This window comes from Gobio gobio, assembly GCF_949357685.1.
Source record: "Gobio gobio genome assembly, chromosome: 6".
NCBI classification, from domain to species: Eukaryota; Metazoa; Chordata; class Actinopteri; order Cypriniformes; family Gobionidae; genus Gobio; species Gobio gobio.
In genome coordinates, this window is record NC_137102.1 from 15,962,659 (window position 1) to 15,985,543 (window position 22,885).

The 22,885-nt window shown below is 37.5% G+C and overlaps 1 protein-coding gene across 2 annotated transcripts in view; it reads left to right on the forward strand.

The window, feature by feature from the left end:
- The window catches only part of dpydb (dihydropyrimidine dehydrogenase b), a 194,473-nt gene that overhangs the window by 31,845 nt on the left and 139,743 nt on the right, over positions 1-22,885 (forward strand). Inside the window, exons 1-6 of one of the 2 annotated variants that reach the window (XM_079818481.1) lie at positions 637-961; positions 5,204-5,291; positions 5,510-5,671; positions 10,119-10,315; positions 11,699-11,780; positions 14,343-14,430. In XM_079818481.1, coding sequence (XP_079674607.1) covers positions 5,570-5,671; positions 10,119-10,315; positions 11,699-11,780; positions 14,343-14,430 — 469 coding nt within the window. In that variant the 5' untranslated portion in view covers positions 637-961; positions 5,204-5,291; positions 5,510-5,569. Of the gene's footprint in view, positions 1-636; positions 962-5,203; positions 5,292-5,509; positions 5,672-10,118; positions 10,316-11,698; positions 11,781-14,342; positions 14,431-22,885 lie in introns of those variants that run through there. The other variant, XM_079818480.1, reaches the window with a different exon arrangement.

Sequence of the window (22,885 nt, forward strand, 5' to 3'; positions counted from 1 at the left end):
TAAACTGAAGTGTTACTGGAACACCTCTTTTTCTGTAGTAAGATGGAAGAGTAGTGTAGGTCAGGCTTATGTGAGGCTTATGGGGTTGAAAGAAAGCCTTTGTTTGCATGCAGCTACACACAAAGGCAGTGACCAGATTTCTGAAATGAAAACTGGAGACATTTGTACTTCAGCTATAATGAAATAATTGAAAATTACAGTATCTATGAATTATAAGGGAGGACAGTTGTGTGTATTTTGACCTTGATAAATGTAATAGTGATGAACTGTGATCATACTATTCATACAGTGCATCCGGAAAGTATTCATAGAACTTAACTTTTTCCTCATTTTGTTATGTTACAGCCTTATTCCAAAATGGATTAAATTCATTATTTTCCACAACATTCTACAAACAATACCCCATAATGACAATGTGAAAGAAGTTTGTTTCGAAATCTTTGCAAATGTTAGCCAAGAAATCTAGACGCACCTTAGTGGCAGAACATTTATTTTGCCGCTAGTGTAGTCTAGCAACTCTCGGAAGACCTGAGGGCTGGAAAAACCAAACTCTGGGCAGGCCAATCACAGCGTGTGTAGAGTCGGTGGGCGGGCTTCACATAATGACGGCACGTCAAGGCAGAGTTGCGGTCGTGCGGAGATTCTGCGTGCTACTCGTAAACAAAGAAGCTGAAGAGCAGCGGTCCTTTGAATCGGCTTTGGCCGCGACTCTGGAAAACTTGGAGTTAAGCTTTTCTTTGAGAAAAGAACAAAGAATGGCACTAAAGTCATTCTTAAGAAAAGAAGATGTGTTCGAAGTTTCACCTACCGGATACGGCGAAAGTCTATCAACTAACGTTAGCTCTGCTTCACCTTCTTCTTTGCTTGTTGGTTGTGGCACTCATGGCGCTATCCAATTGCGTGCAGGGGGAATTTGAAAGACAACCGTTTATCTCGCCCCTCGGATTGAGCCCTGTCAATGGTGAGTTTCCAGACCCAACATCTTGATGTGGGTCAGGCTTGTCAGGCTATGCAAATGTATAAATAAATAAAAAATCTGGGGAAAAAATCACATATACATAAGTATTCACAGCCTTTGCTGTGAAAATTGAGTACCTGGTCCATCCACTGCTCATCCTTGAGATGTTTCTACAACTTGATTGTAGTCCACCTGTGGTAAATTCAGTTGATTGGACATGATTTGGAAAGGCACACACCTGTCTATATAAGGTCCCACAGTTAACAGTGTATGTCAGAGCACAAACCAAGCCATGAAGTCCAAGGAAATCTGTAGACCTCTGAGACAGGATTGTATCGAGGCACAGATTTGGCGAAGTGTACAGAAAATTTCTGCATCATTGAAGGTCCCAATGAGCATAGTGGCCTCCATCATCCATAAATGGAAGAAGTTTGATAACGCCAGGACTCTTTTTACAGCTGGCTGCCCAGCCAAACTGAGCGATCAGGGGAGAAGGGCCTTAGTCAGGGAGGTGACCAAGAACCTGATGGTAACTCTGACAGAGCTCCAGCATTTGTCTGTGGAGAGAGGAAAACCTTCCAGAAGAGCAACCATCTCTACAACACTCCACCAATCAGGCCTGTATGGTAGAGTGGCCAGACGGAAGCCACTCCTCAGTAAAAGGCCATCTGGAGTTTGCCAAAAGGCACCTGAATGACTCTCAACAAAGGTGAAAATGACGAAACAAAGATTGAACTCTTTGGCCTGAATGGCAAGCGTCATGTCTGAAGGAAACCTGGGCGCCTCATCACCTGGGCAATACCATCCCTACAGTGAAGCATGGTGGTGGCTGCATCGTGCTGTGGGGATGTTTTTTAGCGGCAGGAACTGGGAGACTAGTCAGGACAGAGACATCCTTGATAAAAACCTGCTCCAGAGCGCTCTGGACCTCAGACTGGGACGAAGGTTCATCTTCCAGTAGGACAACAACCTTAAGCACACATCCAAGATAACAAAGGAGTAGTTACGGGACAACTCTGTGAATGTCCTTGAGTGGCCCAGCCAGAGCCCAGACTTGAACCTGATTGAACATCTCTGGAGAGATCTGAAAATGGCTGTGCAGCGATGCTCCCCATCCAACCTGATGGAGCTTGAGAGGTCCTGCAAAGAAGAATGGGAGAAACTGGCCAAAATTAGGTGTGCCAAGCTTGTAGCATCATACTCAAAAAGAGGCTGTAATTGGTGCCAAAGGTGCTTCAACATAGTATTGAGCAAAGGCTGTGAATACTTTAATTTTTAATAAATTGGCAAAGATTTCAAACAAACATCTTTCACATTGTCATTATGGGGTATTGTTTGTAAAATTTTGAGGTGAATAATGAATTTAATCCATTTTGGAACATGGCTGTAACATAATAAAATGTGGAAAAAGTTAAGTGCTGTGAATAATTTCCGGATGCACTGTATTTACAGTTAATCATCAACACAAACTTGAACATGAAAGACTGTTCAGAACAAACTAATGCTCATCGACTGCCCACAACATAAGTAACTACACCGAATTGGTATATAATGCAACTAAATTAAATCAATAATAATGTTCATCATCTAAATAAGTGGGTTAGTCCCATGGCATAAATAGAAACTGTGAATCGACTATATATGTTGTGCTCAGTTTAATTGCCTTCTGTTCTGTGAGTTTATTATTTTTAACCTTAAAAAAGATTAAACTGGAATTATACACTCTTTATGTGAATACTGTATTTATTTTTACACAAGCAAAATAACTAGCCCTCAATAATGGTTTTATTTCAGGAGTTATTTAGGATGTTTTGAATCTAAAATCTATACAATCTCGGTCAGAGATATCTATAATAAATACAGTCCCATGTCATTTTATGTATTTTGTATATTCCTTCCAGCTGTGCTAAGAGCAGACAACTCTACTTAATCAGGTTCATTAGGATTATTGATGGGATTCTCGGTTGAGGATAATTAACGGCAAGAGATTCCCAAGTGCACTTCACTCCACATGAGCGGATGCCGAGAACATATATTTCCTCAACATCAGTCAGATATGACCTCTGTCAAATGAAACGAGTGTACAACACGTTGACACTGTAGCAACATGAGGTATTAAAACTGACACCGTGCTGGAGCAGAGTGCGCATTCAAGAGGTCATGTTTAGTCTGACCTCCCATTGTGGCTCATTTACCGGCAGGTGCCAAGACCAGGCAACACACGCAAATAAATAATGAAACAAGGTGCTGAATTTAAGAGTCTAGGGGTCAGAGCTTAGCGCTTCTACTGCGTTCACACAACAGAAAAGTGCCCAATTTCCAATTCAAAATGTGAAAGTGCCTCCAGCGCAGCACTGTGCGTGCTGTGCTGTGCTAAAGAGGTACGTACTGTAAAAAAAGCGAAGCAAACTGAATTGTTGCATTATTAGACACAAGCAAATATTTGAAGGCATAAATGTTATGAGATAATGTCATAACTGATATCACTGAGAATCCCAGCGGCCTCCGCTCTTAAATAATGGAAAACTCCCAGTAGCAACAACGCGCAGCATCTATCAGAGATCTCAGTCGCAGCCCACAGGGAGAGCTGACTTTGTTAATGACCATACTGGAATTATTCTGCCCTTGAAAGCTAACTTCAAATGCATATTTATTTGACTGAATTACATTTTAAGGCCTAAGCTTTTCATTTCTCAAGCAGTGCTGCATTGAATCTATGTTTGCCCTTGAAGTCCCATGCTACAGAATATGATCAAATTTATTGCTTTAAGTTTCTTCCATGCTTTCGTTATGTCAGTTAAGTATAATTTTGTGAGACAAGAGACTCTGGAAATGTGCTTTTCTGTCTTTTAAATATAGCTGAAAGCCGAGAAATACAAACAAACGGAATGATTTTTGGTTGCAGCGCAGCAACACCACTGAACAGCGTGAAACAGATGGAGGCAGTGTAGTCCGATTCCATTAGAATGACTCTTTTAGAGAGTCAAAAATATAATGCAACCAGTGTTATTCCTGAAAAAATTACTCTTTCTTTCCTAATAAACGAATCTAATGAGTCAATCTTTTTGAGTAAATCAAACACATGAGTATTCAGCCATGAAACCCTATTTGAGTTCTGATTGGTTGTTTCAATGTAACTTCCACAGTCAATCGATTTCACGTATCCATTACTACTTTCCTTTATAACCACAATGCATCCAAACGAAGTGTTGAGTGTTGTCAGTAGTAGAGTATTTTATTAAAATATATGAAATATATTACAAATTTTTTTTATATTGTTGTTTAATATAGTTAAGGCCAATTATTAGACAGATTTATGCAATTTTTGGATAAACAAAATGTATTTATTCCTAAAAATATCCCATCATTTTGCATTTCTTTTTCCAAATTCGTATTCCTTACAACAACAAAAAGAGTCGTACATGGAAGCATTGAGGAGCCGGAATCAGTGAAAGGAATCTTTTCAGAATTGTTAACAATTTCCATCCCTTGTCATACTGTAATCCACAATGATTGGCCGCAGGTTTTAGCCAGAATATTGACATGACCCTTTTATTGTGGATGCATGCAGCCCCTATATTTGCCGCTGACATTTGCCCGAATGTGTTTGCTCCTAGTCAGTCAGATATGCTAAAAAAAGTGGAAGGTTAGTATGAGCCAACCCATTTTTAAAGATGTATGAATCAGATAACTGACCTATGATTATTGCACCATTGTTACACTTCTTGTGTCAAAACCATGCTATTTTAGCTCTAGGTTTCAACTGGAATTTCACAGTCACAGGGACATAGTCGAGCCTTACCTGTACCCAGAGCCGATGGAATGTGCTGCATGCATTTTGTTCCTCCCTGAATATTTAATTGACTGGAGCCAAATTATCCCATGTATAATTTAAAGCAGGCATGTTGTTGTCTACCACTATGGAGTTCCCTGGTCATTATGAAGTCAGCAGTATTTATAAGAGGTATCAGTCTTCACCACAGTCAGTGCAGAGACATGTCTAGGATAAAACAGGCATCAGCCATTTGTTCTCAGCTCTCCTTTTTTCGAACCACACAAAGGGCAAACCATTATCTACTGCTGCACACCATCAGCAGTGCCAGTGGTGTATTTGACTTATGGTTTTCTTGCTTTACCTTTCTTTGGTTTATAAATTGGTGTTTTTGCTTTAAAGCAATGGAATAAAATTCCTGTCTTCTTACTGTGGAGATTTTAAAATAAAAACGTTTTTTTTTTTTTTTATAGATGCCTGAAATGTGCAGATGCTCCTTGTCAGAAAAGCTGCCCCACCAATTTGGATATCAAGTCTTTCATCACCAGCATTTCCAACAAGGTAACACCTATTACAATGCTTGAACTTGCTCGCTCAGCAGCTACTCCGAACCGAGATTATTGATGTTGGCTTAAGTGATAATCTTATAATCCTTTGTGTATTATATTTCTCAGTTAGTTAAGCATAAGCACTTATCCATGGCTTTATTCAGCCAGGTAAAATCTCCAAAGTGCTGCTTGAGTCCATGTTTATCATCGACTCTATTGTTTGTCTTCTAGAACTACTACGGTGCTGCCAAGGCAATACTGTCCGATAACCCTCTGGGTTTGACCTGTGGCATGGTGTGTCCCACCTCTGATCTGTGTGTGGGGGGCTGTAACCTCTATGCCTCTGAGGAAGGCCCCATCAATATTGGTGGGCTGCAGCAGTTCGCTACTGAGGTAAGGAGCTCTTCAATTGCAACAGCTAAAAGATTTTCAAAGGTCTGTTGTGGAATATAGGGGTGCAAATCATGTTCAGATAATCATTCAACTGAACTCAAAGCTAAATTAATGTGAAAAATATATTGTCTGTAAGTCCAAATCTTTTTTTTTTAATTGAATGTAATGATCCCTTCAGTACTCTCCTCTGTTCTTTCTGCTGTCTTCAGTTCCAGTTCCTCACTCGCATCCCTATAACAATCGCCAGGCTCTTTGTAGTTCCTCTGAGATAAGTCAGTGGGAAAGTCTTTTTCTCTGACTTTTTTTTCAGTGTAAATCAAGAACAAGCTCAGGGAGAAAGAGAAAGAGTTAGCCTTTGCTTTCCTGTTTTTTCTTTAGTTCTTAATCTTTTTGAGGAAAAGTAGAACACAAGAATTGAGATTTTAATGTTGCCTGTTTAGTATCCCACTACTTTGCACTGTCCTATTTATTTAGCTTATATGGGATTTATTGGTAAATATTTATCTGCTATGATTGACTTGATTGGCTCGATTCTATCAGACAAATAATGTATTTCAGTATATACATATTTCAATCATTTACATTTATTCATTTAGCAGATGCTTTTATCCAAAGCGACTTAAAACCGAGGAATACAGGAAGCAATTAATCATGAAGGGGCGAATAATCACGAAAAGTGCTTGAAATACTAAGTTTTGGACATTGCTTAGAGTAGCATAAACTAGAATGTTGCTGCCACTGTGGCTGTTGATTATTGCTGCTGCTCTTGCTGGTGCAGTGCAAGTACGGACTTGATACTGCTGGTTGATACACAGACACGCTGCTGTGAGCCTGTAAGATACACTATATTGCCAAAAGTATTGGGACACCCCTCCAAATCATTAAATTCATTGAGCTCAGTGAATTCAAGCGTGGTACCGTGATAGATTGCCACCTGTGCAATAAGTCAATTCGTGAAATTTCCTCACTACTAAATATTTCAAGGTCAACTGTAAGTGGTATTATAACAAAGTGTAAGCAATTGAGAACAACAGCAACTCAGTCATGAAGTTGTAGATAATGTAAAATTAGCTAGGCAACAGTCAATAGCTACAGACCTCCAAACTTCGTGTTGCCTTCAGATTAGCTACAGAACAGTGCGTAGAGAGCTTCATGGAATGGGTTTCCATGGCCGAGCAGCTGCATCCAAGCCTTACATCACCAAGTGCAATGCAGAGCGGCGGATGCAGTGGTGTAATGCACGCCACCACTGGACTCTAGAGCAGTGGCGACGTGTTCTCTGGAGTGACTAATCAAGCTTCTCTGTTTGGCAATCCGATGGACGAATCTGGGTTTGGCAGTTGCCCAGAGAACGGTACTTGCCTGACTGCATTGTGCCAAGTGTAAAGTTTGGTGGAGGGGGGATTATGGTGTGTGGTTGTTTTTCAGTGATTGGGCTTGGCCCCTTAGTTCCAGTGAAAGGAACTCTTAATGCTTCAGCATACCAAGGCATTTTGGATAATTTAATGATCCCAACTTTGTGGGAACAGTTTGGGGATGACCTCTTTTTTTTCCAACATGACTATGCACCAGTGCACAAAGCAAGGGCCATAAAGAAATGGATGAGCGAGTTTGGTGTGGAGGAACTTGACTGGCCTGCACAGAGTCCTGACATCAACCCGATAGAACACCTTTGGGACATCAGTGCCTGAGCTCACAAATGCGCTTCTAGAAGAATGGTCAAAAATTCCCATTAACACACTCCTAAACCTTGTGGAAAGCCTTCCCAGAAAAGTTGAAACTGTTATAGCTGCAAAGGGTGGGCCAACTCCATATTAAACCTTACAGATTAAGAATGTGATGTCATTAAAGTTCATGTAAAGGCAGGCGTCCCAAAACTTTTGGCAATATATGATTATATATGATGCTGCTGCATAAATAGACATAAATCCCAGCAGATCTAGACAGGTGGAGCTGGGAGAGATGGAGGGTTTCAGAAGAATTCTGCAGGACTAGCTTATAGCAAACAATGAACCAGAATATTTAAATGTTGAGCAGGCAATCTCATTGGTTGCAGGATCAGCAGAAGAACATGCAGTAACAAATGTATGTAAAGTATCAGTTTCATGACATAATTTAAAATTTTGGGGTCTGTACTTTTTTTAAAGTCACTTGTATTCACCAAGGCTGTATTCATATGATAAAACATTTGGCAAAAATAGTAATATTGTTCAATATTATTAACATTTAAGAATTTTTAAAAATATATATATTTTAAAGTGTAATTTACTCATGGGGATTCATTTCAACAGCCATTACTCCAGTCATTAGTATCACATGATCACAAGACTCCCCCCCAGTATTCTTTGATAAATAGAAAGTTCAAAATAACAGCATTTATTTGTAACATTATAAATGTATTTACTGTCACTTTTTCAGCAAGGATGCATTCAATTGATAAAAAAGTTAACATTTCTTAAACTTACTGACCCCAAACTTTAAACAGTAGCTGTGTTTTCAGGTGCTGATTATGTGATTTATTTAATGTAAAAAGAATTTCATGTGAATTTAAGTATAATTTTTCATGACCTTTCTAGACATAACCTACTGAAAGCAATGATAGGCTAATTCACCTCAGATCTTGAAAATGTAACAAAAAAACAACACTGTCAACTCAAGGTGAACAAACAAATGTATTCTATGAAAAAAAAAAATGTTTCAGTCCCTCAGTATGCATTTTCAAACATGTTAAAATGGTGTAAGATTTAGGAATTTGATTTCATAGCCCGCCCACAAGTTCTTCTGATTGGCTGTGATTTTTGATTGATTTTGTTGCATCTCGGGTCGAGTCTGGTTTGGACGGACAAATTGCTTGCCGCTAGAAATCTTATGGTATGACGTCTGGTTAGGACATGGCGTTAGCCTGTTTAAATTTGCCTTTCAAAGCTGCAATTTCTGCCAAAGGCCAACTCAAGCAACAGAACTAACGAGCAGCATGAGCTGTTTATTTCCCCTCTTTTGCCATATGTAAATGCTACCCCTGATTAAACGGATTTGCATTTGGATCCTCGCCTCTCCTGTCATCTTTATCCTCCTTTGTCACAAGCTTTTACTAGTGTTTATATTATTATTATTAGTTTTGGAATAGAAGGGAAAATACATCGATAATGGGGTAAAAGCATAACCTTGTGACACAACTTCAGGTGATTTTTTTAATTACTAAAACCTCAAAAGTTAAAGGAAATCCTGCACACTATCGATATCAAAAACTTTGCATTAGCAACGTTTCGGTCTCATGACCTTCATCAGGTATATGCCGGATGAAGGTCATGAGACCGAAATGTTGCTAATAAAAAGGTTTTGATATCTTCGGCTGAATTTCCTTTAACTTTTGAGATTTTTTTATTTTTTTTATCCTCTTTCCTACGCACCTATCTATTACCAACAGGTGTTAGATGGTTATTGTCAATTAATTAATTACTAAAACCTAAAAAAAGTATTATACTGTATATTTTGTTTTCATTAAAATGTGTATATATTTGCTAATTCAGCAAGACAGCAAGCAGACAGGCCAATTAGGCATACTTTTTTTGTGAGATAAACATACATAATTTGTATATAATTTATTTATATATTTATACTAAAATAAATGCATTTATTCCATTTTCTTCCCTCAAATGTGTCCTCAAAAAAGTCTATATTACCATATGGTTAATGCTGGTATTTTTCCCCACATAGGTTTATGTGGGGAACATATGGTAGTCTTTCTGTAGAATGACCCAGTCTCATTTTCTTTTCAACTAACCTCAGCAAATCCCTCCATTTTCACATCCCCCCTCTTTGAAAAAAATCATTCATGAGAGGTACAGAGAGTCCTGCATGAGAAGGCCAACCGAACCATCCCGTCAGCTGCTCCCCCGTCACCTCTCACCGTAGAGATGACAGCTCCTCTCTTCTCAAATGTGAAAGGCCAGGATTGTTTATCAGCCTGTTGATTAGATAAGCCCAAGACAGGGCCATCAGCGACCGCTCGGCTTCCCTCCTCTCCTCAGTATGAGCTCGCAGACATACACAGACCAGCGCCTGCATTAGTGTAAAGCAGGAACTGTACAGTACATCACATACAGTAAATCACATTATATGCCCAGGGCGGCTTCTGGTAAACAGTCAGTTGAGATGAGATGATGCAAACTGGGCCTGAAAGGCTTTCTGGAGCTAAATAAGAGAGGAAAGAGAATAAGGTAATCACAGCGTAATGTTGTTTCATTTGGCTCGAGCGGATACGTGCTTTTACAGTAAAAAGCTCTAGGGAGATCAACTTTGAACTGTAATTTGCAGACTGAATCCTCGTAAATATCCCAGAGTTTACAGTGCCGGGGAAATAGGATTTATGTAAATGTGTATTTTGCTCCAGTAGGAGAAAGGGCCAGAATGAAGGTGTTTGAGTAGTTTCCTGTGCTCTCCTCAGGTGTTCAGCAAGATGGGCATCCCTCAGATCAGGAATCCAGAGCTTCCCCCGGCAAAGGAAATGCCAAAGAGCTACCACACAAGGATCGCTCTCATTGGCTGCGGCCCTGCCAGCATCAGCTGCGCCTCCTTCCTTGCTCGGCTAGGCTACGACAACATCACCATCTTCGAGAAACAGAAATACATTGGTGGCCTCAGGTAGAGTGAATGTTTCTCAATTTCCTTCTGCTAAACAAATATGAAGTTATGGATCCTCTTAACTACAGTCTGAAAAAAAAAAACATGCCGGTCTGGTGGAGAACTGCAGTCATGCAGAAAAAACATAATCAGTGTCCTGTCAAAGTCATCTTGTAAGTGGACACAGCTGTCTAGTTTTTGTTGACAAAAATACAGTAGGTTATTTAATTGTCAATCAAATAAACAAGCTCAAAAATATTAGTTTCAATAGGCCTTTAAAAAACAAATAGACTTACAAAATATTATCAATAATAGAAAACATTTTGTAGACTTATTTAGATAACTAGTATGTTATTATATTATTAATAGTATATTAAGGATAGGCAAACCATTTGTAAATACAACAAATTAAATGTGATAGTTTTGTATATCATTTTATTTATTAATTTGTTATTATTCAGTTTATTCATCTTATTTCTAAATATTAGATATTTGCACTGCCATTCACAAGTTTGGGGTCAGAAAGATTTAAAAGAAATGAATACATTTGTTCATCAAGAACGCATTCATTTGATCAAAAGAGACAATAACACGTTTCCATTGTTACATTTTTTTCATTTCAAATTCTGTTCTTTTGAGTTCTATTCATCATAGAATCTTGAAGAAAATATTATAGTTTCTACAAACAGCACAACTGTTTTCAGCATTGATAAGAAATGTTTCTTGAGCAGTAAATCATCATATTAGAATTATTTCTGAAGGATCATGTGACACTGAAGACTCAGCTTTGCATCAAAGGAATAATAAAATTTGTTTAAATATATATATATATATATATATATATATATATATATATATATATATATATATATATATATATATATATACAGTACATATAAAAAAAAAATTTTGATCACATAAATGCAGCCTTTGTGAGCATAAGAGACTTCTTTCAAAAACATAAAAACATATCTTTTCTTTTTGTGTGTGTGTTCTTCCTGGAGCTTTAATGAGGGGAACACACACTTGAGTGCAGAGAGATCACGTGTGCATTTGCCCCAAAGGTTATTTACTGAAGAAGTCTGAATTGTTCACCACCGTTATTATTATTTTACTCACACTCGAGATGCCGCCGAGCTTGTCATATTCGCCATTCCTCTCACATGCATCATGGGGTGTTCACGCCGGACATCGATTTGCTCAGTGTCAAAGCAACTGGACATTATTCATTTTCAATGAGAGTTGGCACTAACATAATAGACTGCTGCCGATGCGACAAAGTTGAACAGAGCTTAGTAGAATGATCGATCGGAGCATCCTTATTGACTAATTAATATCATTTCACGAAGAAACAATTGTAAATATTAAAAGTTGTTTTGTGTGTCTCCCTGTTTTTGTTTGCAGCACTGCTGAAATTCCTCAGTTCCGTTTGCCCTACGAGGTGGTTCAGTTTGAGATTGATCTGATGGAGGATCTTGGTGTAAAGGTACCAGTGAGAGAGACATGGGAGGATGTCAGATCCTTCCAACCCATCAGCAGCCAAATGTCACTGACATTAATAACCGTGCAGGGAAAAAAGCAAGCTAACAAAACACAATTAAAAGCCACATTAGTGAGGCAAGTGGCAAAGACATCCATCTGTCCATTGCCTGAGAGCTGTGATGGTGAGAAATGGCAATCGATAGTCCTCATCCAGATCACCTGACCATGATTAATTTGATTTTAGTCTTGAGAGAGCTGGAGAGAGAGGGGGGGCTGAGGGAAAGGGTTTCTCAAAACTCAATGAAGGTTGGTTAAGGTTAGGTAAGAGGTACACTGAGTCCCATGAGCTGAACTTTACATCAACACTTTATTCATTTGCAGGAAAAGAAATTCTATCTTCATTGCCTCAATCATTTTAATGCCTCTGATGAGGATTTCGCCATATACAAAAATGTAAATTGTTCAATTCCCTTGCAATCCCTTATAATCACATACTACCCAACAAATGCCTCCAAGTTCACAACCCCCAAGTCATCTTTTCAATCAGACACGGAATTGCACTAATATTACTATTAACTGCATAGGCTTAACAATACACAAAATTATTGTATATTTGATTTTAGGGATGCATGACAAACAACTACCGCATCAGTTGATATTGGATATACTTTTTATTCATTAAAGAATGATGCCAAAAATTGTATCACGGTTTTATGCCAAAATTTTACGTAGCACTGATAATAATAAGAAATGATTCTTGTGCAGTAAATCAGCATATTAGAAGGATTTCTGAAGGATAATGTGACACTGAAGACTGAAGTAATGATGCTGAAAATCCAGCTTAGCCATCACAGGAATAAATTACATTTTAAAATACAAACAGTTATTTTCACAGTATTTCTGTTTTTATTGCATTTTTTGAGCCTTCGTGAGAATTAGAGACATCTTTCAAAAACAGTAGAAATATTAGAAACTTTTTTTGTGTATTTCTGCCAATATTGGATATTTAATTGTGCTTCTCATTTTTAGATTTTAAATGTAGAAAATTACCTTTACCTACCTAATGCTCAAAATGAATATCCATTTTTTTTTAATCCTGTACAATTCTGGTTCAGAAATTCACTTGTACATAGACATTTTGGTACATTAAACTAGCTTATTAGTATAGAAAATTCAGTATTGGTATTTTACCATATTTCTGTTCTTGGTTTTTGATTAATGTCTTATAAGCTGTCCATGTTGGCATCTGTCTTAATTTAACTGACTTCTACCAAGTTAAAGTCCTCATGAAATCAAAATCGACCTTATTTTCTTTGTTAGCACACATTACATAGCCTGACAAGCCAGACCCACATCAAGATGTTTGGTCTGGAAACTCACCATTGACAGGGCTCAATCCTAGGGGCGGGATAAACGGTTGTCTGTCAAATTCCCTCTGCACGCAATTGGATAGCGCCACAACCAACTGAAGCGGAGCTAACGTTAGTTGATAGATTAAACTCCGAACACATCTTCCTTTCTTACGAATGACTTCAGTGCCGTTCTTTGTTCTTTCCTCAAAGAAAAGCTTAACTCAAAGTCTTCCAGAGTAGCGGCCAAAACCGATTTGAAAGACGCTGATCGTCAGCTTCTTTGTTTACCTGTAGCACCAAGAACCTCCGCAACTCGGCTCCGTCATTATGTTAAGCCCGCCCACCGACTCTATACACACTGTGATTGGCCTGACCAGATTTAGTTTTTTCCAGCTCTGAGGTCTACCGAGAGTTGCCAGACTACACTCGCGGCAAAATAAATGTTCTGCCGCTAGGGTGCGTCTAGATTTCTAGGCTACACATTACAGGTCTTAGGGTGAACAATTAATCTGTGCAAGTTAATACACAAAAAAATTTGTTTGCCGTGGTAATCTTTAATAAAAAATCTGAAAAGTAACTTCCGGTCTGGAATGGCGTTACCTTTCCGATGACGGCAGTTTGACGGCTTGGGTTTGAATATCCTTAACCACTCCCCTCCAACCTTTAGTCTGCTATGAGCGAGAGATGGAGAGTTAAAACCCTGCCCTCTATTCAATATTCCGTTTCACTTGGAAATACGTCACAGCACATATACTGCACAATACTGTACATTCTGATTGGATGCACAGCCTTTGATGTCAACAACTAAATATAGGGAATAAGCTTTAAACCTGTATATTTTGCTTTACTACTATACATGAGTATATAGTTAGCTACAGTATGTTTTAATTTTTGCATTTAGCATTATTTTCCTCTGCAATCTGTGACCCTTTAAGAATAGACCTGAGACCCACCGATTGTGAACCACGGGTCTATTTGTCATTTGTACCCCAACACATAGCGACACGTGACCATAGAATCACTCTGTTTGCACTAATGTATCATAACTATACTCGTCTGTATACTGCCGTCACAAAGGTTGTGGGATGATTGATGTAATTATGTCCTGGAATTCACAGCAGCGTAGAATAATTGACGCTAACATCCTCTTTATGTGAATAATACAGACAGATGGAGACAGCCGAGACAGATGCAGTGTTTTTTTTTCCTGACAGGTTGTTCTTGAGAAGGGGCTGGGGCAGAACGGGATGACTCTGACCTCGCTGAAGGAGGAGGGCTTCCAAGTGATCTTCGTTGGCATTGGTCAGTCCTTCTTTAGAGTTACTTTTACCTTTTTTGTGTGCTTTTTCTCTTATCTAAAAAAAAATATGCATCAATTTCTCATGTGCATGATGACTCTCTATGTTGATAAACCAATTAGTCTCTGCATACAAATTAGTGATCCCCTCCAATGGAGGCCACTCAGAAAAGTTAAACTCATTTTTCCCCCTCAAGGGACACACATAACCCCTGTCCTCATTTCCCTTGATATCTAGCTGGCTTGTCTGTGTAATGCTCCCTGTTTCATTGTCTCTTTTTTCTGTCTGTCTTGTATGTCTTGTGCTCTGTCTTTCTCTCTGTCTCCCCATCTGTTCTGTGTCCTTCACTCTGTCTTTGCCTTTGAACACACACACACATCTGCCCTCCTTGTTAAATGGCACATTCGTTTTTTCGTCCAGACTTGATGTCCTTATTGAACCTTAAAGAGATCATCAAAAATGAGAGAAGGGGTTCAGACTTGACAAAAAATAAAAAATAATTCTGGGTTTCACATTATTTTGATGGTCTCTTTAACATATTGTGTTGACTATAAGTAGCGTTACACCTACATTCTACTAACTCTCATTAGAGTGTTAGGAGAGTATTAGTAGACTGGTAGGGTTACGGTTAGAAGAATTTGACATGTAGTTGCAAAGTTCCTACTTATATTCAGTAAAATGTCTTTTGGGGGACCATCACAATAAAGAATTAGCAGATATTAACCCTTAAACGTATATCTCTGATCTTTAGTGACCCGGGACGTCATTCACTAAACTCTCCTCCTTATTCATTAGACATCAACCTTCTTAGTAATCCTCAATCGAGTCATTATAAACAATATTACAGAAAAAAAAAAAAAAAAAAAAAAAAAATATATATATATATATATATATATATATATATATATATATAAAAGAATGCCTGTTTTTCCATTAATTTTTAGTAAAAATTGCATTGGGTTGATAACGACCCGAGGTGTGTAACAGTGTAAGTATATTTTTTTTCTGAACAACATTAATTGAATCTTTGATGACTGAACAAGTGCAATTCATCTTTATTCCACAAGGTGGCAATGTCTGATACACAGTGATGAAGTGACGTTTCACTCATAGTTACCGCAGGCAGAAAACAAAAGAATTGGAAGTATCATCAGCAAAACTTGAAATGGCTCAGCGATTTACTGCAGAGCAAGTAATGAATTAGTGTCACTGTCACTTCATGGTGGATCTGGTGACGAAGCTGTCAGCGATCAAAATATTGATTTTGAAGATGTTGAAATGATAGTTTTGAGAATATGTTTGAGATTGCGAATATGAACTCTGAAATGAGCTCTGACGAGGACAATGATGCTATAAAACATCTGCTCAAACTGAACTCTTTCAAGCTCCAAAAGGAAATAAAATATGCTTTATTTAAAATTTTTCTATTATCGCAACTTGGTAGAGATTCATCCGTGTTAGATATAGATCCGGGTCACTAAAGACCCGAATATGTAATAATAATTGGCAAAATATTCATGTATTTAACCCCTAGGAGTCTGAGCTGTTTTGGGGCTCTTTAGAAGTTTTGACATGCTCTGTTTTTTTTAGTTGCTTATAAACACATTAATGGCAAAAGTGTAATTACACTGTATTCAGCACAAACTGGGCTACCATAATATGAGAGCAACATGTATGTACATGTTTGTAAATTTGTGCATGGTTTTTGAGAAAACAAAAAATTAGTTTTAAAATTAAGGCTTCAAAACACACAATAGATATGTGTCCACAAGACTTTTGACCCATGTGTGTATTTGCCTAGAGTTTTTTCTTTAAACCGATGTGAGAATCTTGGAGCCTACTCATTCACATAAAACAATACACTGATTTAAAATTTGCAAGACAGTTTTTCTTCACAAAGCCCCTTTGCGAGGAGGCGTGATATCTAATGAATAATGATGGAGATCACCTGAGAGGACAAAATAACATAATATCCCGTATAATGACCTGCATATTGGAATGAGCTTAATTCAGGAGTGTGACTGAGAGCAACAGGACATATATATTGTACTTATCTTGTAAATGCATCTTGATTTAAATTTATAAATAAATAATTAAAATTAAGATACAATTTATACAAAACCAAATTCACTTTAAAGAAAGCAATTCACTTTCTACAAAACAAAACTCCAGAATCATTTATTTAGAATGTAGTCAACAAAGGCCTATCATATTTTAAATGATCAAAAGATTGAACTACACTGAAAAAATGCTCTTCTTATTTAGTTGAAAATTGTACTTATCTAGTAAACTCATCTTGATTTAAGAATGTTTAAATATTTAGACTAGAAACAAGACAAAAATGACTAAGAAGAGCATTTTTTATACATTATTCGTACTATTTTTTTTTTTTTTGAAAGTAGTCTCATGCTAAATTTTTTTATAATAAATAATTAAAATTAAGATACAATTTATACCAAACGAAATTCAGCAGTTAAGCAGGTTACAGTCTACTAATACTCTAATGAGAGTTAGTTGACATGTAGTTGCAAAATTACTTATAGTCAACAAGTCAAAAGAATTTTCAAAAGGGACCATCAAAATAAAATGTTTCAGAATTCTGTATGTTATTTACTTACACTCTCAGAAAAAAAGTACAAAAGATGTAACTGGGGCAGAACACTTTCAAAAGGTACACCTTTGTTCCTAAAGAGTGCATATAATATATGTACATCTTTTTAAAGGGTTCCGTTCCAGTGACAGAGTGTACCTTCACATTTTCAAAACAGCGCACAGGGAGTTACAGTTGAACAGTTGAAAGCTAATTGTTATTAAAGTAGGCATTAAATGGAAATTCACCTATTTGCTAAATTTGTTATAGATCTTATTTTGAACAATTCATGAATAAAATGTCATTTTGACAACTTTGATGTTTCTGTGAAACATTTAACTCCTCTCTGGCGACGTATAGTATGCCGCCCGGACATAATTTGGCCTGTTTAAACCCTGCCCCTTTCTTGCAATCTACTGTGCTCTCATTCAGATCCGCCTCCATCCAATCAACAGCCAGTTGTTTGAAGTCCCCGCTCTAAACTTTTTCTTTTTGATTATCTATTTCACTCAAATGTACATCACAACACATAACAAAAGATCTGTCGCTACTTTGATTACATTGCAACGTTAAGAGTGTCCAAGCCACCAATATAATCAAAGTGAATAAAAAAAGACACACAAAAAAAAATCATAAAGCTGCTTCTTAATATGACTACATATGAAGCTGTGAGGATTGGAACAGATGTAAGTTTTGTAGGTTTTCATGTGAGAAGTAACAAAATCTGATTTCATAAGGAATCATTCTTTTCAGTCAGATCTTTTCAGTGAATCCAGTTCACAAATCAAGTCGCACTGAAGGGGAAGATCATCCACAAATAACAATGAGGTCTTTTCTCCTCATAAATCTTTTGTATGACTTCAGAAGGCTTGAAACATAGAGCATGAGTTGTGTTGACCACTTTTATGGTCATTTTTGAAAACTCCTGTCTAAATTCACTGTAATTGAATGTAAAAGATTGCATTTGCATTCCACAGAAGAAAACCGGTCATATAGATTTAGAATCGACATGACGGTGAGTAAATTATGACAGAATTTCAACTTCTAATCTTTAAATGCTTGCCAGCTTGTGGCTTCTTTATGCAGAAAGAAATGTGTCCGTTGAGTCATTTCGCCTTCTATTTTTATTAAAGTAAGAAAATATTGTGTGCATTGGTGTATTTATTTGATTTGAGAAGTTCAAACATTCCTCAAGGGTGACTGTGTACTTTGTGCTTCTTTCTTCTCCTTATAATTAAAAGGAATACGTATCATTTATTATGTTTGAATAAGCACTACTTTTTGGTAGCTAAGCTTCATTGTTATTGAGACGGGCAAGTCTCAGAACTGCTCTGGGATTTCTTTTTCTCATAAAGCAATGGCAATAAGCTGAGAATCATAAAGGAAATGATTACATTTGCGCCTCTGTGATATTTTTTCACCACTTCTCTCATGTTGTCTCTAATGTCAGCCTCTACAGTGATTGACATGCAAATGTGTACCTTTGCCTTTGAGAGAGAGAAATGGTTGAAAAACACAGATAAGGATGTTTCCTTTTGGACTGTAAAAATAACCGATGTTCCATACACACTGTTTTTTTGTCGTTTTATCATGTGTTTGCCATGTCGTACGCTCTCCGTCTCAGTAATGGCTATCATCAAAATATACATTTTGGACTGTCGCCTTGAAAATATTGTTTTCTGTGTATACCCATCACACAATCATTCACAATGGAGGAAATTAAGCCCGCAATGCTTTAAGGTTGGCGGCAGTTATGTGGGTTTATCTAAAGCAGTGAAAAGAGGAATACAGCATCTTTACTAGACCATATGGGTAGGCAGATTGGTCTAGATGTTCAGATCTAATGAATATGACTCTGAGGAGGTCTTACTAAGGTCAGCGTGTAAATCATATTGTCACATTAGTTTCTTAGAAAAGCTTTTGAAATGCAAGAGTTGCTTAATACAGGGTTCCTACGCAGTTTGGAAAAGTATGGAATTTTTTTTTTTGTAATTTCCTGGTCTGCAAAAAAAAAAATGGAAAAAAGGAAGCAGAGTATGGAAAGTTATTTACATTTTCAGACTATTGCCCCTATTTAGTTTTCTATAGAAAACAGCTGTTTACTGATTCTTTAGTGATTGTCAAACATGACTGAATGAATTCAAGGTGCACTTTTTCATTATGCAAAAATGCAGGTTATAAGCGTTTTTGATTTCTTCTCGCGATATTCTTAGCACCATATTACAGAACCTCTAAAAGGACCTTTGTCAAAAAATAAAAAATACAGACTTTCACGTGCGCATTAGACACCATTAAACTAAGCGTACAGTATAGGGCAATGCAGGCATCCGAAAATGTAAAAATGCTGCTTCAGACGACGCATTACAAGGCATCAAGGCACGTCCGAATCCAATGTTAGCTTCACTTCTCTTGAGATACCTTCATCTGATGGATTTTTGAAGGCAGCATAGATGTATCCCTCACTCCATTTGATATCCACAATCATATGCTATCAATTCGCTGACCGTTGAGCTAGAAAAGGAAAAATGACATCTGAACCAACGTTTTTGACCAACGTTTTCCACTTCTGATGTAATTTATAGCTAGAAATTAATCCTATAAAAATAACATATTTGCTTAGTTATCACCAAAGCTCGCTTTATTTTGCTGTAGATCAAGTGGTATGCTGCCTCAGTAGTCTGTCCGAGATCACTTCCCTGAGGGGGGGGGGGGTTCTTGGCCGCTACAGAGTATGCGATTGGCTGGCTTTTTTTCTTATCAGTGCCCAAGAGACTCAAATAACTCTGTCGTTTTTTTATCATTCAGGCAAGTGTTATACATCATTTTAAGTTTCAATTTTTTTTTGTACAGTCACAATAAAAACAAAATGTTTTGCTTCTTGCAAAATAAAGAAAACAAACATGATGCGCTATCTGCAGCCTCTCTCTCAAAGACATTCATTCAGATAGTCTTCAGAAAAGGAACTCTTGCTTAGTGAATACTTGTTTCACAAACATGAGACATATGTCTAAAGAAACGTTGAAATGTCAGGTTTTAAGCAATGTAAACAAAATCGCAAACAAATATTGTGTTTATGTAATCTGTTTGCAAAGAGATAGATGTCAGTCACCTGTGAGCCTCTTCATTATCTGCTAATGCGACCACACCCACGGAGCGCATGCTCTTTCAGATTCAAATTCTGACAATCCACGCGTCAACGCCCACATCAACTCATACAAACACATAAAGTGAAGCGCTATAACGTTACTTCAGCTACATCGTTTTGAGACCCGGTGAGCAATAATCCTGGAATAATAAACCTCATAAAAAGCTGTGAGCAATTGGTAGGTAAGTTTATTCTGTTAGCATCTGTGAAATTTACACGGAAATATGTTTATAAGCAACTGAAACATGCACAAATGTGAGAGCATGTCAAAACTTCTAAAGGGCCCCAAAAGAGCTCAGACTCCTAGGGGTTAAGCATGCAAAAAATTCCAGTGTGCATGTGAATAGTTTGCATGTTTTTTTTTATTTTAGGGTCACTGTATGTTGACATTCGAGAAAATCAATGAAACAAACAATATTTACAGATGACTGTAGTATATCCTTAAATATAAAGCTGATTTATGATAGGTTTATGATACATAAAACAATATGGTCTGAAAATCTACAGAAAGGTGTGGAAATTTGAGTCTGGAAAAGTATGGAATTTTAAAATGGAAAGTTAGTTTGACAGCTAGAAATAAGTTCATAGTTAGAAATGCTATGTACATGTGCAAATGCTATAATATTAGGTATATTCTCTAGGGACTTCCTGAAGTGCCTTAGGGGACTCCTGGGGGGAAACTCTGGATTTAAGAGAATCACTGTCTGTGAAGGATAAAACTGTCTTTTTAACTGCTTTGCATCGTGACATTTAAGCTGTTGAAGAAAGTGGTCCAAGAACTACTTTTCAACTAAAGTTGAACTGCAGAAAGTGTATTGGATATCAATATGTTACGCTTTACATTTACAGCAGTTCTCCAAAAATTGGTTACTTTTTATTGTAGTATATTACTTCTCAGTGTTGCTGTTAGTCACTGCCAATTCAAACTACAACACAAACTTCGATTTATGTGCTCGCTGGGGTGCTTCCACTGATCCAAGAACAGTACAATCCAAAAATCATCTTATTCATTGGTCATGCTGTAAGAAAAAATAACAGAACAGAATATCTTTCAAAATCCTAACATATTTCCAGGTTTAAATAAGTTTAGAAATATCTAATTTTAACCTGGAAATAAAAAAAAGTCTGGGGATTTTTGAAAAACAAATAAACAAAGGAACGTTATGACTTCAAACAAAGCTTACATATTTCAAATGTGTCAGTTTCATGGTCACTATAATTATATTAATTATAATTTGTGTTTGAACTTTATACATTTTGTGCAGACATTTTGTTTTTCAACTTTGGATCATTCTTAAATAATGCCGGTGAACATTAATGTAGGTGTTATCAGATTTGAATAGAGATTAATGAGATTTAGATCAAAACACCTTCAGGGTACTGCGCAAGATTTCATTTATAGAACCACGTCTACTTCTGTTCTTACCTCAGCTATAAAACCATTAGCAGTGCTTGACGTTGCTTAATGCATTATAGTCATACAGGAACAGGCTATTTAATTTGTGCATGGATTTGATCTGAGACGTGTCAAATAGTGCTACGAAACAACTGCTCTTAGCAAAAAGACATTTTTAGACATCTCTCAGCTGCACAACTTTATCCTTATGTTACCTTTTATGAAGTACATTCAGAACAGACTTTAAATAGCCTAATGATAGCAGAGAAGTACAGGCAACATTATGTTTGTACCTGGAGCATCTGTGAACTTACAGTTACCTCCTGCAGTTCGTACATGTTAATCTTTTATTTGATGCCTCGCCGTATAAAGTTTTCATCTGATGCTTCAAGGCACAGAATAGCTTTTCCTTCCCATCACACACGATGCTTTGGTGTTCATCGCTCAAACCGTGATGATGGGCATAATGAGATAGAGATTGATAGCCTCCGTCATGCAGTACATCCTTGGGGTGAGTGCCAGCTTAATAGACAGATTTGGAATGACAGGGGGTTAAGTATCCCTTAGATCCATTTCTGTTTGCCCTTTGTCTTATCGACATATTTCTTAAGGAAGCCGTATGCCGTTCCTCTAGATCATTATTTTATCTCACGTGTCTGAGGAGGACATAATTCCAAACAAACTCTATTAGATCATTGATTTATATTCAGTTGCTGAAGTGTGATTATGCTCAATAGTTACAGTCACTCGTTAATGTTTGTTGCCACAATGTTGATATGAACTGAACAAATCAAGACTTTGCTGAGGTTTTAATATGGGTTGTTTGCCCTACTACAATATGCCAGATGCTCTATGAATATTAGTGCTCAGGGACAACATGAACTTTTCGGGGGTTTTTTGAGCGTGCACAAGTAACAGTTGATGGACAAGGAGAGATTTGATATGTGGTTGAGTTTTTGCACAGCATGTAAGAGTACTAATATGTGACCCTGGACCACAAAACCAGTCATAAGTCGCACGGGTATATTTGTGGCAATAGCCAACTATACATTATATGGGTCAAAATTAACGATTTTTCTTTTATGGCAAAAATCGTCTCGGTTACGACTGTAACCTTAGTTCCCTGATAGGGAACGAGACGCTGCGTCACCGCTTTGAGAACGCCTCTGCGTGATTGCGTCGTGAAGCACGTATGTCATCAGTCCAATAGAGAGACGGAACGTCATAGGCGGGTGACGTCATAGACCCGGAAGCTATAAAGCACACCGGCAAACACACGCCGTTAGCTTCTGAAGAAGGCCTGAAACAAGGCGCTTGCGGGCATGCGA